The 19,796-nt window shown below is 42.6% G+C and overlaps 1 protein-coding gene across 2 annotated transcripts; it reads right to left on the reverse strand.

Annotated features, from left to right (window-relative positions):
* Nucleotides 1-14,278: 14,278 nt before the first annotated feature.
* Nucleotides 14,279-19,406, reverse strand: LOC123447729 (calcineurin B-like protein 3). Of its 2 annotated transcripts, XM_045124370.1 has the most exons (9): nt 19,116-19,406; nt 18,906-19,085; nt 18,690-18,772; nt 18,515-18,574; nt 17,693-17,801; nt 16,743-16,795; nt 15,830-15,910; nt 15,199-15,311; nt 14,279-14,690 (listed from the first exon to the last, which is right to left on the reverse strand). In XM_045124370.1, exons 2-9 carry the CDS (start codon nt 19,024-19,026, stop codon nt 14,633-14,635), a joined length of 678 nt encoding a protein of 225 aa, XP_044980305.1. In that variant the 5' UTR covers nt 19,027-19,085; nt 19,116-19,406; the 3' UTR covers nt 14,279-14,632. The 2 variants fall into 2 exon arrangements, with proteins under 2 accessions (XP_044980305.1, XP_044980306.1); XM_045124371.1 differs by having other exon boundaries at nt 18,906-19,406.
* Between the last annotated feature and the right edge of the window lie 390 nt (nt 19,407-19,796).

Raw genomic sequence — 19,796 nt, forward strand, 5'->3', positions numbered from 1 at the left:
TTACTATCTTTCAAAATTTCACCTAAAATATGGTACTCCCTTCGACCTATATTAATTTTATTTGATTTAGTACAATCGAAGGGAATAGAAACAAGCAGTGATATACACAACAACATATATATGGGATCATGTCAGAAAAATAAAGGAAATTTAGTTTTGATTGTGAATAGTGAACAATCAAATTTTGGTGGTGAATTCGACTCATTATTGGCACTGAATTTAGCCTATTTAACAACATTAGTGTTGGATTTGACTTTGCTTCTCATGCTAGAAACTGAATTTTGGATTTTAAACATTATGACATAATAGAGAAAGGTTAATATTTCTGTTTAGAATTTTCACAATTTTATAGCAATTCTTAGGTGAGCCAAAATAGGTGAGTGCACGAGGAGTACATTCTTTGTCCGGGTGCAAATGGGTGTCCTTTAGGATCCATTTTTTGGGATTTTATAAGTTTTACATTAGTTTTGTCATGCTACTTAATTTTGCCACTAGAAATTTCAACTACTTAAAAATGTCATCTTTATGTTGAGTGTGTGCTAAATGTCACTCAACACTATTATCGTCCGGTCAAAGGCCATAGACAGGGGTTGAAGTGACTAAAATACCCCTGGACCACACTTGTCATTGTTCCCTCTACAGCTCATTGTTACATATGGATCCTAATTTTCAGCATGCAAAGATTGAAACTAGAAGCAAAAAATAGCTTTGCGTGCGGGAGATCGAATTCCCATGTGTCCTCATTTTTTCTTATAATTTAATTCTTTGTGTGCTTGGCAAAGCCGAATTTCCTTTGAAATTTTACTTTGTTTGAAGCATACGACTATAGAAAGGAGCTGCTGGTTACTTTTAATTGTCGATGAAGCCTAACATATTGTTGATAGCAAGTGTAACATTTTTTACGAGCGTTGGCCTTGATATTTTTCTAGTGTTATCTTTTTGCCAAATGTTTACCTTTTTGCCAATTGTTTTTCGGCCCATACTTGGCAAAGGTCCTTCTTTGCCGAGTGTTTGTGTTCATTTTTCCACAGGTATGCGGCAAAGGTCGTTTTTCCTGAGTGCCTGAGGTAAGGTGTTCGGCAAAGAGCGTAACACTCGGTGTAGAACCATTTTCTGGTAGCGGGGTTGAAACAAGGAAATTGATTTATCATGCTAGCTAACTAAATCTTCCAGGAATATTGCATTAAACTGAAATCAAGTAAATTTCATGTCACAAAAACTAATCCTAAAACGTACACACACATTTTTTTTCTAAAAAGGGTGTTTTATTACTTAAAGTAAGCGTTACATCCGACCTCTGCATAACTAAGATGCACACAGCCAAATAATGTCCTCTTAATCAAACGGAACGAAATATATTGAGACATGCATAGTCTGTATAACGCCTAAAGCGTAGGGGGGCAAATCCTAAGATCATGCTGCCACCCATGTTGGATAAAAGTATCCCTCGCCGTAGCCTCCAATCGTGTACACACCTTCGTAAATAGGTCTTGATTCTTCATGCATTGTAGAGAGGACCATAAACGAAGAGTCCTGGTACATTTGTAAATAACCTGTATAGGAGAAATACTTTTATCGCTAAAAATCTTATCATTTCTACATAGTCAAAGCGACCAAATAATGGCAAGCGCTCCCACCCTAAGAAGGGTTCTAAACGTGTGATCAATGCCATGTAGCCATTTGCCAAATACATTAGCAACACTACAAGAAGGATGCAAGCCAGAAGGTATTTGGATGACTGATCATATAAAAATAGCCAATTTGCATTGGAAGAATAAATGGTTTATTGTCTCATCATGATGACAAAAAACACATTGCGGACTTCCATGCCAAGTCCTTTTAATAAGGTTACCTTTCGTAAGAATGACTCCGCGACGAAGATACCATGCAAACATTTTATTCTTAAGCGGTTTCTTCATCTTTCAGATCTTTTTATTATTATCAACTCGCACATCAGACTAGATTAATGCTCTATACATAGACTCCACTGAAAACTGTCCATTCTCATTGAAAAACATCGTGTACACACACATATAGTGTACATATAACAAGTAGCACTAATTTTTGGAAACCATTGTTCATGCTTCCCATGAAATCAGACGGGACATATATATCGATACAAATAATAGCTTAACCCAGCGGAAATTCGTTTTGGCTATGGGGTATATATGCTCCTGAAATCTGTCACTGGTTTATTCTCCAAATTCTAAGCGGGCAAGTGGAGCTTCTACTCGAGTGGTAGGAGACCTATGCAAGTATCTTCCTACTCCCGACGGTGCCCCAGCCACTGCCCAGTTGCCTGCCGGCTGCCGCGCGCACCCGGTGAATGCAGCCGCCATGTCACTGGGACCAGTTCATCATCACCGACCCACGGAGCTACATACTCGGCACAAGATTTGGCAAGCCTGAACCTTAAGGTGACTCTGTGACGAACCTCCTGGCGACCATCCTTGTGCTGGCCGTCCTGATTGCCATATTTGACACCGTTTTGATGTCACGCTAGTCCGATCCAGTTCGGTTAGTGAATAACAAATGCGTAGTGCAAAACGCTGTACCAGGAACTCCTGGTAATACCAGGCAGTCAAGGACTTTTGGGTCTCATTTGAAGCGTGTACCCACGTCTCATTTGGATTTTTTTTACTTTGCTTAATGCTAATAGTTTCGTTGTTTTTTGTTGTTGAGCGGAGTCCAATCAAAGTCGTTCACATACACGAGCGTACACTCATCCGTTTAAACGCACGTACGCATACCTTTTTTCTATAAGCATCTTCGAAAGACTAAACCGACACATCATTTTGAGATTGACGAAGTCACCACTGACGTCTTCGTTGTCGATGAAAACGTCTCCCGCTGAAAGCATATCGCCGGAAACCTAAAATAAATCCAGGATACCTTCCACTTGCAGTTTCCATGTTCCTTTTCGTGTTAGTATACTCATTTAATCGTACTGGGGTAAGTACGTATGTTCACTTCGGAATTCTCATTTCAGTGCCGCTGTTGATTACCCATTAATTTTCGTAACGTTCCATCAAGGCATCGCATTAGCTACGTCCCTCCGTCAGCCAGCCGACCACTCGCATGTGCCTCACGCCGCTCTGTATCCGTTTACGTACATATCCCAGACGCGTGGGTATAATAGATGGTATATATACACACGATGGTGATGGTGATGGTGCGATGGGATAGTTAAGCATATGCACGTGCATGCAGATGATATATATACACACGATGGAGCTACGTGTATCAGCTGTATCGGTGTGTACAGATCGAGGAGGTAGTCCTTCGTCGCTACAGCAATCTCGGTGGGACGACTGATTACGTGACCATTGCTGAGGTCGGGTCCAAGTCTCATGTTCACGTCACCAGCGCAAGTCAAAAGCTTATGTTCCCAACGTTCTTCAAGAAAGCTAATAATTTCCACGCCTTTTTCATAATGATACTTCCTCCGTCATGGTTTAGAAGGAACGGTTTCGTTTAATGCATTTTCATGTATTAGATTCATGTAAAATAAAAACAGGAGCGGTTTAGAAGGTAGGTTCATGTACTTAGAAACTAATCTCAATCCATACACACATGTATAGTATACATATAACCAATACTATGGTTCATGCACCCCCTGAAGGCCCGAAGACCATACATATTATTATAGCTTAACTTATCCAGCAATATTACATGGAACTGAACTCAAATAAATTCATGTTACATATTAATTTCAAACCGTTCCCACAAGCAATGAAGCATGCATGCACGTATAGTTTGTCCATCCATATAACGCTAAGCGCGACACAATATATATAGAACAAATTTTATACTTCATCCGTCCCAAAATTCTTGCCTTACATTTCTCTATATATGAATGTATCTAGTCATATTTTAATATTCAGATACAACCATTTTTAGACAAATCTAAGACAAAATTTTCGAAACGAAGGGAGTACTATATATGAGCTACTTTCTCTGTATATAAATAATTATGACTGGAAAGACCTAGACTGCAATTATTTAAGTACAGAGGGAGTAGCATGCATGCATGCTTAGTACGATGATTTAACGTATCAATAATTAAGCTACATATACTGAATCATGGCCATATCGTTCAGCCGACGGGTTTCCACGGTAGCCGATCATGGCTGCTTCTTTGTTCCCGGGTTGTTGGGGTTGCTCGTGCCATTGGAAGCTCCAGCTCTGGAGACTTTGGACACCGTGGACTTGTCAGCACCCTTCCTTATCTTCGACAATGGAGACACCACCAGCCTCCGGCCGCCCCGCTCATCGAGCAACGCCGCGGTGTCTGTGCTGTGGAGTCGTACCGGTCTCGCCGCCAGAGCGCCAAGGGAACCTCCGGTGGACAAGATGGCAAGAATCGCCAAGACGAAGGTGCACATAAACTTGAGCAAAGCCATGATGACAGTAGTGTGCGTAGTGCTTGCGATAGTGTGTAGCTTCTGGTTAGATCAAGCTGGTGGAATGGGATAACTAAGCATGCCCCCGCGCATGCAATATTTATAGTGCGATGGAGCAACCACGGCCCTGCCCATGGAAACGGCGAGGAGACGGTCTTCATCGCTACAGAATGCAATCGGTGAGACGGCTGGTGATGCAAGCCTTGCTGAGATCCGGTGCACGTCTAGTGATTACGTCATGGACATGCACACGATCAACGGCTTTGTTAGCATCTTCAGTCGTTTCATCATGAGCTTCAATGAGTGTTTTTGACGTTCGAACATGAATGCAAGGTAGCTTTTTGCAAGCTGGGACACGTTGTGTTGCAGCACCCTCGCAACTTCTTGCATTGCATGCTGGTACACATTTTCCCAAGGCATTCTTGAGACTTTATTCACTTAGTTAGTCCATGCATGCACACGTGAGGCGCGAGCTGAATTGAATCTCTAGACTTTGTGTGATTCTCGACCGGCCGACCGGCCTAGCTCTTATGATGATACACTGCTATCTATACCTGGCAACGCGCCTGCATTTCGGTATGTGCGTGTTGCATTGCTGCTGCTTACACAAAAGTGCATGAGAAAAGATAGCAACGATGGTGTTGACTAATTCTCCATCTATGCTCCTTCATCGCCTTTTCAAAAGCTATTGAATTCTTTTAGCAATGAGAATGTGAAGTTCCAGGGAAGGTGGGTTTTGATTAATTTTTACCCCCCGCTGCAAAATTATGTTTTGTAAGCAGAATTGTGGTAATGTGCCCTCAAATCGTGGGTTGTAGTATACATCTTCTATAAGGCTATAACGAGGTTGCACAGTCTGTCTAAAGTCTAAATATTAATAATATTTTATAGTACATATTTCATCTGATATGCTTTTCCTACCAGTATAATTAATACGCACATATACTTTTTCTAAATTCAAACGAAGTTATATACAACAAAAAAGCATAGAAGATGAACATCATAACAGTATTATTTGTGATTTTATGGCTCGTGATACATATTAACAACGTCTTATATGCAAGCACCCAACGACAACATGATTTTATCACGTACACCTCTCAACTTCATTAATTGCAATAGCTAAATTACATTATGTTTACCATCAGCCCTGCAATTCACTTTTCATTTAACTACATAACACATGTCAAACATCATGTAAAATAAAAACACCTGAAATTCATTCCATCAGTTGCATAAATTATTCCTACCGAGTGAATTCCATGGCATTGTTAGATAGAGAGAAAAGTTGCACTTTTATCTGTTTTCATGTCCTAGTCCCCTGTACGGCAAGAGTGGTCTAGGTACTAGCCCCTCCTGGTGAATTCCTTGCCCAATTACTCAACTTTGTCTTCTTGGGGTGTTTCCCTCTATAAATCTAGCATCTTCGGCATGTTTTTTGTTGTGGGCGGAAGCTTGTGTCCTCAGGTGTTTGCTTCTTGTGGTGGATGTGCCCGATGCTGTTCTCCTGCCTGCCAAAGTGATCTAGCTTACTCTCGGGGGAGCAGGTCCACCTTGTCGATGATGTGATGCCCTTCGATCCAGGGCGAGATGACCTACTCTTCTTTGGAGGTCGATGTGACTATTCTTCATTTTCTCGTGGTCTTTGGGAGCATAGATGGCGGGATCTTTTCTGACGGCGTACACCCCTCAAGTCCTCTGTTAGGTCCTCAAGATGTAATCTTTTCCTTTACTGTTTGTAGCATTTTTTTCTTCAAATCCATGTGTCATATGTTGTATGGGGTGGCATCCCCGTTTCCCTTTTATTTTATGTTGTTTGCAGGGTGTTGTTAGCTATAATTATACAGGGTTGATGGTTTTGTTAATTCAAAGTTGGGCTAGGTTGTAGCCGTTTCTCAGGCTCGACCTCGGCCTTTTTATAAAAAGAAAAGTACATTGCACTTTGAGACACTCGACACCCGTTCAATTAGATCATAGAATAACCCCTGAGATTGCAAACTATAGTTCAGTTGTACTACTCGAGATACTAGAACTAGTAGGAAACACCATTGTACTTCTATGGACATGGGTTTCTTACAAGATCCTCTGCTGAGAGGTGGCATACCCACCAGACCCGTTATAATTGTGCTCTCCAGCTTGCTGCTTTGGTGCGGTTGTGTTAGCCGCAACATGTGGCTCCTCGAGGTCAGAGACCGGGATCGACGGTGGTGGTAGAGGAACCTTCGCTCCCACTATCCCCGATAGGGAGGTGAGGATGGTGATGTAGCCTTTGGCAAGATCCTCCAGATAGTGGCCGCATACCCGGAAGACGTGGTAAAATGGGTGGCTCCAGATAGTTTTTTTTGTTGCAGTTGTGGTGGTCGCCGCGGTCTCTCAGGGTTGGTGGCAAGGATCGGCAGCAGAGATAGTAGTGGTGGCTATGAGGAGGAATCGTCCATGCGTTGCCAACCTGACCCTCAATCTAGCATATCGGGAAATCCCGCCAATAATTTGCTGATGGTGGAGAAAAAACAATGGTGGTGGCGCGTGTAGAAGACACATATGAAGAAGAGGTGGTGCGGCGGGTTGGTAAGAGCAACTCTAGTAGATCCCGTAAAACACGCAGACCCATAAAAATTTCGGCGAATATGCGGGCTCGGTCCAATTTTTGGCCAGAACAGAACCCGCATACTCGTCTGACCCGTAAAAAAAATTGTCGCGGCTTGCAAACAACACGCCCCGACCGCTATATCTATGGTTCCGCGGCTCGTTTGCGGTTCGAAAACCTATCGCCCCCCCCCCCCCCCCCCCCGCTGCCGCCACCGAGCCCCCGCGATTCCCCACCACTTCTCCATATTTCTCGCCGCCGGCGACCACCTCCCCCGCCTCCAGCCGCCATGTGGGGCCGCATTTGGAGCTCCGGACGCGGCTCCGGCAGCGGAAGCGACCCGGAGCGCGAGCGGCGCGTCCGCTCGGACGCCGCGAGGAAGCGTGGGGCCCGGAGGTGGACCAACCGCGGCATGTCGCTGCCGGTGAGCTTCCGGCGGAGCGAGACGGAGGAGTACGACCGACGGCGCGCGTCCTTCTCCTCCGCGAGATGTTCGTACGCCGGGAGCTCCTCCTTCTCTGGCGCGGGCCTTGTCCCCGTGAAGAGGGAGTGGTCAGAGGACGAGGAGGAGCTCGTCCCCGTCAAGGAGGAGCCCGAGGAGCCTGCTTCGCTCGGCCGCCACGGAGTCGTCGGGCCGGAAGACTACGTCGCCGACGTCGACGCCGTTGCGGCCGCCATCGCCGAGCGGAGCGTGCGCGAGGAGGCGAAGCGCCAACGTCACACCGAGGAGCTCGAAGACCTCGAGTGGCGGCAGGCGGTCGCCGCCAAGGAGAAGTATGAGGAGTGGCGCCGCATCCGCGAGGAGCAGACGGCGAAGTACATCGACCTCTGCAGCTCCGGCGAGGAGGATTGAGCGTCCTTCTCCTCCAAGGCGTCGTCCATTTGCCGCGACCTCGCCGCCGTCAGATCCGACCCCCTCTAGTACTAGTATTAACTATGTATGTAGTATGAAGTCGTCGCCAGCATTTAACGTAGTACGTAGTATGAACTATGTTTGTAGTGTGTTGATCATGATCTATGTTCTTCCGCGAAAGTGTTTTTTTTCTTAAAATTATGCAGTTCTAGATACGGTTTCTGTTCGACCGCACTAGTTTTCGACCCGCAAACGCGATTTTCGTGAAACCGCAGACGCGTTTTGCGGAGTCTGCTAGAGTTGCTCTAAGTGAGGTTTGCCTTGAAACTACCTCTAATATATCCAAGTCCAAAGCGGTTTGGTATTTGAAACCGTCTTCAATAGCGAGTCGGCTCATTGGAGGAAGTTTTATTTTTTCTAAAACGGCGAGCACGCTCGTTAGAGGTGACTAGATGTTTTAACAGTCGGAACCGCCCATGTGGGCCGCCTCTAATACTGAAATTTGTAGTAGTGGCACTTTAAATGACATCGATCTAAGTACAACCCATATTTTTTAAATTTGTATGGCATGATCATTACTCCCTCCGATCCTAAATATAAGTCTTTTAAGAAATTTCACTAGAGTCTAAATACGAAGCAAAATGAATGAATCTACACTTTAAAATATGTATATATACATCCATATATAGTCTACTAATGAAATATCTAGAAAGACTTATATTTAGAAACGAAGGGAGTACATCAGATGATGATTGCTGAACTTGCCAGCAATATTACATATGGAACTTAGCTCAAGTAAGTTCATCTTACAAACTAATTAACCTCAATCTCAAACCGTACAATCAATAACGAAACACGCATGCGTGTACACATACGCGTGCTACTAGTATCTGTGTATACTCGTACACGTCCATGCATGCGCGATCATACCTGAAGCTAAATCAACACACAATATACAGCACATATACCGTATATGAGCTAGCATATACTCCCTCCATTCTAAAATATAAGACATTTTAAAGATTTCACTAGGAGACTACATACGGAGTAAAATGAGTGAATGTATACTCTAAAATATGTCTATATGCATCCATATGTAGTTTATAGTGTAATTTTTAAAAGGTCTTATATTTAGGAACGAAGGGAGTAAAATGCTATATGAGCTAGCATGCATGTAGTACGATTATATACGTACGCCAGTAGTTAAGCTGGATATTTATACTGCATCACCATATGCAAGTAAGTGTTGAGCCGACCCCGCCAGAGTACGCAGCGATCATCATGGCTGCTTGTTTCCCGGGGGGTTGCGGTCGTTCGTGGTACCGGAAGGTCCAGCGCCCTGCTTCGTCACCCTCCTCGTCGCCGACCATGGCGACACCGCCAGCCGCCGGCCGGCCGGTTCACCGGGCAACGCCTCCGTGCCTGCACCGTGGATTCGTATCGGCCTCGCCGCCACAACAGCTATGGAACCTCCGGCCGACAAGATCACAAGAATCGCCGCTAGCAAGGTGCGCAGAAACTTGAGTGAAGCCATGATCGATGGCCTTGGTTGCCTCTACGTCGAATTCTCTTCGTGATCAGATGGTGATGGTGCGATGGGATAGCTAATTAGCATATGCCCGTGCATGCAGATGATATATATACACACGATGGAGCAACCACACCCCTGCCCCTAGCTAGCTACGTGTATCAGCTGTATCGGTGTGTACTGATCGAGGTGGTAGTCTTCGTCGCTACAGCAATCTCGGTGGGACGACGACTGATGACGTGACCATTGCTGAGGTCGGGTCCAAGTCTCATGTTCACGTCACGAGCGCAGGTCAAAAGCTTATGTTCCCATCTTCTGTTGTTTCATCATGAGCAGAGCTTCAGTAACATTCTTTGACGGTTCCATCATGCAGAGCGTAGCTCTCCAAGCTGGGACGAGCTGTTTTGCAGCAGCGTGGCAACTTCATTTCCCAGAAGAATCTTGATACTTTTGCTCGCTTGGGAATTAAAGTGTCTCCCTTGCTATATACTCCCTTCGTTTTAAAATATAAAACCTTTTAGAGATTACACTAGGAGACTACACACGAAATAAAATGAATAAATCTACATTCTAAAATATGTCTATATACATTCATATATAGTTTATAGTGCAATATCTAAAAGGTTTTATATTTAGAAACGGAGGGAGTATATAGAAGTATATAAACAATATGTATTTGTATGACAACGACCACTTGGTTAGTCCATGCGTTGATGCATGCACACGTGACGCGCGAGCAGAATTGTTAATCATTTTAGCGTCTTCGACGACTTGAAATCTACTCTCTCCGTTCCTAAATATAAATCTTTTAAAAGATTTCATTAATGGTCTACATACAGAGCAAAACGAGTAAATTTACATTCTAAAATATGTCTATATACATCCGTATTTAGTTCATTAGTGAAACCTCTAGAATGACTTATATTTAGGAACGGAGGGGGTATATACGAGTATAACGTTTAGGTTCTTTCACTGCAAGTCCATCGGCCGACGTAGCAGTCACGCTGATACACTGCTAAATGCAACACCAAAGCGCATTACCTATTAGCCTGCAAATACTTGGATAAAATGATTTACACTTTTAGTTATCCAATGTGGGTTGGGGGTCACGGTTCTTCATCTTTTCTTTTCGCCTCCAAGTGGTTTCTCTCTAACTCCACCACTGGTTAAGACCATCAAAATCCGGCACCAAATCCATGGAGGTTTGGAGAAGTCCAAGCGGTCCGTTGTCAGTGGGAGCAACTAGTTAGCGAGCGCTCCCTCGCGAGCCTTTCAGCGATCGCTTCCGTGCGCCATCATTTGGCACGTTTTCAGCCACCGCACGTGTCGCGTTCTGAGCGTTTTATTTGGATTTTGTTTTTTTTTATTTCTTCGCACGTGTTTTCGCCTTTTTGAATGGGTTTTTTCGATTTTTTTTATGTTATGGTTTTTCATCGGTCTTTCGTAACTTTTGAACGAAAAAAAATATTATTATTTCACGAAAAAACGCGTTTTCTTTTTTTTTTACGCGGAAAAACTCATTTTCTGTTTTTTTTCAAGAGGCACAGTTTTGCTTCAGCAAGAAGCATGGTTTTGCCTTCGCGAGAGGCACAACCGTGCCTCTCGAAAAGGAAAAAAACGCGTTTTATTTTTTTACGAGAGACACGGTTTTGCTTTCACGAAAGGCACGGTTTTGCCTTCGCGAGAGGCACGCCCGTGCCTTTCGGAAAGGAAAAAAACATGTTTTCTGTTTTTTTCTGAGAGGCATGGTTTTGCTTCCGCGAAAGGCACGGTTTTGCCTTCGCGAGAGGCACGCCCGTGCCTCTCCTGAAAGGGGAAAACGTGTTTTCTGTCTTTTTTGCTAGAGGCGCGGTTTTGTTTCCGTGAAAGGCACAGTTTTGCCTTTGCGAGAGGCACGCCTCTCCCGAAAAGGGAAAAACGCATTTTCTGCTCTCTTTTTTTTCCGCGAGAGGCACGGTTTTGCCTTCGCGAGAGACACGACACGTGCCTCTCAGAAAGGGAAAAACCCGTGTTTTATATTTTTTTTGCTATCACGTAAGGCACGGTTTTTTCGTCCGGTTTTTTCATGAAAAAAAAAGTTCGTCAAAATGATGAAAACGGTTTGAGATTTGGACGCACGGTTTAGGAGATAAAACGTTTTTACGGATCTACGAAAAAAAGAAAAACTCCCTGGTTACGACAAGTGGCATGCATGCATTGCACCATTTGTCACAACTTGTGAAGGTGGAAGTAATCGTTGTAAGGTGTATTCGCTAACTAGTGATTTCGGTAATTTCGGTTGTCAGTTGAACCACATGTTTCCCATGGCCCATGTGTGTACTCATTTTTTTTATTACTCTAGGTCGGTCGGGCCAACCTCAATCATAGGCCTCGGTCTGAATTTAAGGGACATTGTGGGATGGGGTGATTCCCGAAATCACTAGTTGAGGAGTACATCTTTCAACGATTACTCCCATCTCCTTAGATTGCGATAAGTGACACTACATGCGTGTCACTTGTCGTAACCTGGGATTTTTTTCCTTTTTCGTAGATCCGTATTTTCAAAACGTTTTATCTTTTAAACCGTACGTTTAAATCTTGAACTATTTTTACCGTTGGGTTTCTCGCGTCGAGATCTTTAAAACTAGATCCCATGTTGATAGGTTTTGAAAAACTTATTTTTCACAAAAAAAATTGGACGAAAAAACCGGCGTTTTTTTCCTTTCCGAGAGGCACGGACATGTCTCTCGCGATAGCAAAACCATGTCTCTCACGAAAGCAAAACCATGCCTTTCACAGAAAGAAGAGAGCAGAAAATGTGTTTTTTTCCTTTTCGAAAGGCACGGCCGTGCCTCTCGCGATAGCAAAACCGTGCCTCTCGCGAAAAAAAGAGAGCAAAAAACGCGTTTTTTTCCTTCGCGAGAGGAACGGCCATGCCTCTCCCAAAATAAAAAATTGTTCCTCTCACGGGAGCAAAACCGTGCCTCTCGCGGAAAAAAGAGAGAGCAGCAAACGTGTTTTTTTTCTCTTTCCGAGAGGCATGGCCATGGCTCTTGCAGAAGCAAAATCATGCCTCTCGCGGAAAAAAAGAGAGCAGAAAACACATTTTTCCCTTTGCGAGAGGCACGGCCGTGCGGAAAACCCCGGAAAAACCCGCTCTAAAAAGCCCAAAACACGTGCGAAAAAATTAAAAAAAACGAAGCAAACGCTCAGAGCGCGACATGTGGCGGCGACTAAGAATGCGCCAGGTGACGGTGTGCGGGAGTTCTCGCTGGGAGGCTTTGAAGGAGTGCTTGGTAACTAGTTGCTCCCAGTGATTCCTATTTGACGCTTGAGTACCCGTTTTAGAACGGGCGCCTGAAGGCGCGTCTAGTTGGGCTCGGCCCATCTTGCCTTTTTTTCTGTGGAATCAAACACTTCAACGCGTCTCGTGGTATTCGAACCAAGGGCCTTCGACCTCCTGTTCCTTTGAACACTCTTTTCTTATTATGACTTTTTTCGTTTTTCTTTTTTATTTAGAACGGTTTAGCTCGGGTTTTTATTTCTTTTATCCCTTTTGCTCATTTGAACGAATTTTGGTTCAATTTTGATGAACTTTTTCTAGATTCGATGATCTTTTTCGAACATCGATGAACTTTTTCCGGATTCGATGATCCTTTTACCAAAATTGATGAATTTATTTTTAAATTTATGAACTTTTTTCAAATTCAATGATTTAAAAAAAATGATGAAATCTTTTCAAATTTTATGAACTTTTTAGAAAATTCGATGAACTTCTTTTAAACTCGATGAACTTCTTTAAAAAAATATTTGAACTTTTTTTCAATTTTGATTAACTTTTTTCAAACTCAATGATTTTTTTTTATTCGATGAACTTCTTTTCAAATTTGATGTACTTTTTCAAACTCGATGATTTTTATTTAAAGTTTGATGAACTTTTTCAAAATGGATGAACTATTTTCAAATTTGATGATTTTTTTAAATTTGATGAACTTTTTTTATTTTTTGAACAATTTTTCGAATCAATGAACTTTTTTAGGTAAGTTTTCAAGAAGTCAATGGTCAAATGGTTTGACCGATCAATAGTATTATTTTGTGAGTACTTGACTGATCAACAGGCAGTTGCGATCGAGCATATGGAAGCAAACAAGAGAAGTTGCTTATTGGGCCGGCCCACGAGCTCGAGGTTGTGTGCGGCAGCTTACCGAATTGGGGCCAGCAGCGCCAATTAGGAGCTCCCGATGGATGGTCTTCCCTCAGCCCACTCTTCTTGAATACGTCCAAATGTGTACATGTCTATTTAAAGATTCAAAATAGGTGATCCGTTTTGGAGTTGCCCTAAAGGATATTTAGATGAAAATGTATGAGAAAAAATTGCACCGAGGATGTTGCTTGTTTCTTTTGCTAATTTTTTATCTTTGCACTCGCTCCATCACCGCCTCGTTTATTAAAGTTAATTAAATTATTTCTTTAATGAAAAACGGTGAATGCTTAGGAAACACGAACTTTGATTCTCCTTGAAAATTGAAGCAAATTTGTGCAATGTTTTTTACCTCCTAGTCTCTTAAACTCAGGGCCAACCTTTCTCTACATCTCCCCGCGTGATGCTAACGATGATGTTTCAAGAAAAAACTACAACTAAATTTCAGTAATGTAAATTATGAGAGTATGTATGCCATCTAACTATGTTTTTTTTATGGTAATGTTATCCAGCGGACGTCAGTCTAGAGATGGGTGGCAAGCGAACTCCATTTGATAAGAGTTTTAGTTATGAGAAATGATCAAACGATGGCAACTTCAGAAACAAAAAATGCCCTCTGTGAAGAAAGTGTTATTTCGCTTTGAAGAAACTGCCATCCCCTGAACATCAAGCAGAGCAATAAGAAAAACAAGTCCCCCCTTATGGAAAACAATAAATTGCGACAAACTTTATCAACAAAGGCATTTCTGCTCCGTTCAGTTCAATCCATAATATACAGTAGGAAAGTTCCCCACACAGAATACATACACAGTTAACTAAAGGGTCAAACCAGCTTTTTTTGTACAAAGACCAAAGAAACTTTGAACATTCTGATCTACTAGCAGCCCACCCTAAGCTAAAAAAGAAAAAGAAAAACGTTATGAACACAAAGAAACCAGCGGAATAACCGAATACAGTATGCGGTATGCTTTGGAACACTACGACAGCTTCCTCCGAACCATCGGTCGGCCATTGGAAAGGCTTAGCAAAGCAGTGAGACTGTCTTCTGATATTCCATCGAAGTGAAGAAGCTCTCAGGACTTTAGGTATCGGCAACCTGAGAATGGAACACAAAGCTTGGAAATGTGGTGGTGATGTCCCTGCGAAGTTGACCTGATTAGCGAATATAAAGTAGGGCAATAACAGCATATGCAATAGTAATAATGTTATGATACAGATTGAACTTGGAACGTTAATGCTACTCAACACTTGGTACTCACGCATGCCTTGAGAAACAATATGACTTAAAATATACACTTGGTAACAGTTCACTGATGTAAATGAACTTCTAATATATAAAAAAATGTGTTTGTTCAGCATACACTCTCCAGCCTACAATATACAGGACTATCTTTTAACTAATCAATGTTTCATATTCTGTTTGCTGGTTTTCATTTTATAGCTGAACAATATCATGCTTCTTTATTTCCTGACAGTGCTGCTGATGACTCAGCTCTATGAGATAATGTATAAGTATTTTGGCAATATAGTTCAAGGATAGTTGAAAATATTATTCGTTCTAAAACCACAAATTTCAATCAAATTGACCATAATAAGCTGAAGAAAAGTAAATAGCTAATTAACAAAAAATACATTAGCATATCTTACTTCAGATATTGGAGTGTCATGTTCTTCAGTAATGAGGGATGTCTTTGAACTAGATTGTGCCATTCTTCTTTGTCAATTTTCCCATCATGTTTTGTGTCTGCCTCCTCGAAAGTCTTATAACAAGAGGGAAATAATTTTCAGAAAATAATGCGACCAATGTGTAACAGGTCAGTTAGTTAGTGCAATGTGTCAGGGTAGCATTTGTTCAACAATGCACTGATATAAAGCCGCCTTCTGCAAAACCACTAGAACAACAAGCTTTCGCACAATGACACAACTCTAAAGTTCATTACCTACTCAACAGCATTAACGGAACAGGCAGTACTAATAGCTATAGCTATATACACATAGCCATTTGCAAACCTTCATTCGAGCATTTGATCAAATATATTTTTAACTGAGTTTAATCAAATATTTTAAGTCAAATATATGGATATCAACCTTTCTAGTTCGATCTATCAAGGGGAAGACATGCTAACAAATGATGGCCTCACTTTAGCACAGCATAAACAAAATCTTGTGTTGCGGACAGAAAAGAGAATTGGTCATTAACATGATTGAACAGAAAGATTCTACATGGTACAATGCATAGCCATAGTAGTATATAGGAAATCAAGGAATTTAACCAGACCTTATCAATGATGCTCTCTATGACTTCATCTGAAAGATTCATTCCTGATTCAGCAAGTGTAGCAACAACCATTTGCTTAACCTAATAGCCAAACAAGAAAAAACGTTGGAATATAATAAGGGAAAAGATAACAACTTTTGCACAAAGGAGCCTATATGCCACAAGTCTTTGACTTTGGAACATATATTCTTGCTCATACACGAGCTAAAAGGAAGTAACATCAGTTCCACAATTATGCAAAAGGTTGCCTCTGCTCTCTGTTTTCAGGGGAATTCTAATTTATAAATCTACCTGTAGGAGATATACAGATCAGGGCTACAAGGCTACACTTGGTACAGTATCAAGTTGAACAGAGGTAAGGTAACACAGACTTTGAATTGTCCTAACTAGGGTTCCAGAAAGTGGTGTAAGGTGGTAAATGGCCACTCATCACCACCTGTCAAACTTATCATAGTCAACAAGTACTCACAATGCAAGCTGGAGTTGGATTCATTGGAAGATACTTGATCATTAAGGCCTCGTTTGGTTAAGGGGGATTGGGGAGGTTTTGAGAGGGAGGGATTTCAGGGGATTGGGTGAATCCCTTTGTTCCACCCAATGCTCTCAAATCCCCGGGGCTTTGCTTCCACTACTCCCCCGAGGAGGGTTTTGAAACACATGGATAGGAAGGGATTGAAGGGGAACGGAGGGGATTGGGCTAAGCAAACCTCTCCTACCAAATGGGCGCCCGAGGATCTGTGGGGTTTCTGGCCCTCCCGGGGATTTTCCTCTCAAAACCTCCCCAATCCCCCTTAACCAAACGAGGCCTAAGGGATTAAGGGAGATAAATGAACATAAAAAATATGGAAGAATAGAAACAAATCATGAGATAAATGGTACAACTTCACATATTACATTCTGATTAGAAAAATACCTCTTGTCTTTCAATGAAACCTTGCTGCTTCAGATCATAAAGTTGGAAAGAGACTGCAAGGATTATACTGTGTAAGATTTTTTCCGCTTACAACAATCAGATAAAAGACTAAAAGAGCTTAAGGGGATGAACCTATGCCAAAAAAGAAAAGATAATAAAGTGCACTATCAAACAAGCAGAAAGAGTTGAAGCTTATTTATTTGTTTGTTTACCATTCTCAGACAGCACCAAAAGGCTCAAAAATGGAATAACAGAAAGTGATTTGTGCAAGTATGAACCTACTAACTCAAGGATATCATGAATCTTCTGTTTTCTTACAGTTTAGGCCTATATCCAATCCATTCACATCCACACAAAATCAAATGCATAAATACATGTCAGAGGATCATGCAAGCAACAGGGCTGACTTGATGTGTGCATATTATACAAGCTTGGGCGTTACAAGAATTCTAAAAGTTGTTATCATGGTAAATATGATAGATTTGTTGGTACATTGTCTATTATGATTTACTTGAAGCCCTCTACAGAGAAATGTGAATTAAGCACAATACATGTGCATGTTACTAGTCTCTCCCTTGTAACATTGCAGGTAGAGGTTGCATTATGTCATTTAGAAAAATAATAAATATATAAAAGTCTGCAGACCGGATGTGGCTAGATAAGGCGGTGATTAACACATGTCATTCCTTTTACATTAGTTTCTTCCTTGCTGTAAAATAAATCATATTTTTATGCAATTAGTTGTTGATCATAGCATGTAATGTAATTTTGCAAGGTAAGAACTTGAAATAGCATTTGCGACATATCAACATATTCAGTTCTGTTAAATAATTATTATCCGTTTTTATTAAATATTACCATACACGTAGTTGTGCCATTTTTATAGCAGAATTCTTTCACTAATCAAAAGTTAAGCTAACTATGCAAATGTCATGATTCTCTGAACTTACAGTTAATTTTCTCATCAGGAGCGGCACTTGGATGAAATACTGATAAGGCACGGGCAAATTCTTCAAATCCTAGAATTCCGTTGTGTTTTGTGTCAAACAAATCAAAGACCTAGAAGAACAGGGAAAATGTTGAGGGAAATCCACTATCATATTAAAAGAAATCATGTTATATATCAAGTATCAACATCATTCCCACTTCACTGTTTCACCTATGCACACAAATTTATAAAAAGGATTAATAATAAAGGTTTAAGTTATCATTGCAATGCCTGACTGAAGGGTGTATATAAGGGGTAGCGAGATGCCAATGCCATATGTTACCACTGTGATCAGCTTTTGTGGAGGACTTTTTTCATAAGAAACTGTTAGGTAGGTTGTGAAGTGCAATGCTCTTTGTATAAATGATGATGAATTTCAATTAACGAGATAACTTTCCTTCCAGTCCAAGCTAGCAAAGCTGGAGCAATTCTATTGACAATCAAGTGTCCCCAGAAAGTGGTGAGCACATTTTCTTAGAGGCTTTTTAAACCATCTGTTTTATGTTACACATTAGCATACATGTGCTTATGTACCCAAAAATCCTGCACCATTGTACAATTAGGCAGATGCCATTCGCCATATATAGTTCATGATTCCTACAGAATGTCAAACGGTGCTTCCTTCTTCCCAAGGTCCAAATAATATGACAAAAAAGGAGAGTGAGAGTGACTCCACAGTAATGACATTAGAATTATATACCAAAAAGAAGAAGAGAAAACAACAGAAAGGCATTTTCATTGTACAAACAGCAAATTCGTGTTCACATGTGTATTGCGGACTTACACGGTCAGCAAACAAGCTCTCCTTCTTACTGGTCTTGAAAAGCGCCAACTGGAACTCCTCCTGCACTATGCCAACGCGCAAGCATCACAACCCAGGTTATCCATCACTCATCATACATGTGCAAATGTACAACATTAATTTCACTTTCCGACGAAATGGGTGTTGATCCACTGACCTTGTTGATCAGCCCGTCGTCTATCACGGCGCTGCTGATCTTCTTGAACAGCTCGTACAGCGCCTCGACCTCACTCACGCTGACTGCACGCAAATCACATCACACATCACAGGATAAACGGGACACGATGAATCGCGGCTTGGGCTAGCAGGAGAGCTATTTTTAGACGCTATTTAATTTTGGTAGCAAAAGAGAGAGATGGTGGCGCGGACATACACACGGTCTCCCTGGCGAGGACCTCGGGATCCTCCAGGCCCTTGGGATGCTTGAGGTCGATGTGGCAGCACTTGAGGAGCACGCCGCAGAGGTGCCTCACCCCCTCCAGGCACTGCAACATGGTGGCACCACCACTGCGCGCCGCACCCGTCCGTCAACGCCCGTCTCTCTCTCTCTCTCTCTCTCTCTCTCTCTCTCTCTCTCTCTCTCCAGGGTGGGCGCCGCGCAATCCACGGGGGGCGGCTAGCCGCAAATCGGGACCCCGCGGGCGGTGGGCTGGATTTGGCCGAACGAGCCGAGCGGCCACGCGGGGGCGCGGCGTGGCTGGGAGGATCGCGGCTGGGGTCTCCGGTGCGGCGCGGAGCAGAGGGGCGGAGGGGATCGCCGCCGTCGCCGAGGGGTCGCCGTCGGTGCCGTGGTCGTCGGTCGGCTGGTGGTGCGATTGGTATGGTGGCCTGGAACGGATTGGATCGAGGGGTTCCTTTTACTTACTTATTCATTTCTCCTTTTTCTTTTGGCGTGCGCGTGTTTCCGTTGTTGCGTTTGCGATTTTGAATTTACCTTTTCGTGACGATGGGTCGGGATTAGCTTAGGCCGGCGCAATCCCCTCCCTCGCTCTTCGATCCAACGGAGGACCCGCGGCCACGTCGCGTTTCCACGCTCATACACGCTAAACAAGTTTTTTTATTTTTTTCCTAAGAAACAAGTTTTTTTTTCTATTTTATCTAGTGCGATATACGTTGGCAAGTTGTCGGTGCCACGCCACGGAACCATGGGGAACACAAGGTAGAATTTGGTTTACTCGAGATCCTTGCACGCCAACTTCGGTGGTTGGCACGGATGAGATTAGTGACGGGACAAGGCACAAGATGATTAAGGGGCACGAGACGA

The sequence above is a fragment of the Hordeum vulgare genome, chromosome 4H (genome assembly GCF_904849725.1).
Source record: "Hordeum vulgare subsp. vulgare chromosome 4H, MorexV3_pseudomolecules_assembly, whole genome shotgun sequence".
NCBI lineage: Eukaryota > Viridiplantae > Streptophyta > Magnoliopsida > Poales > Poaceae > Hordeum > Hordeum vulgare.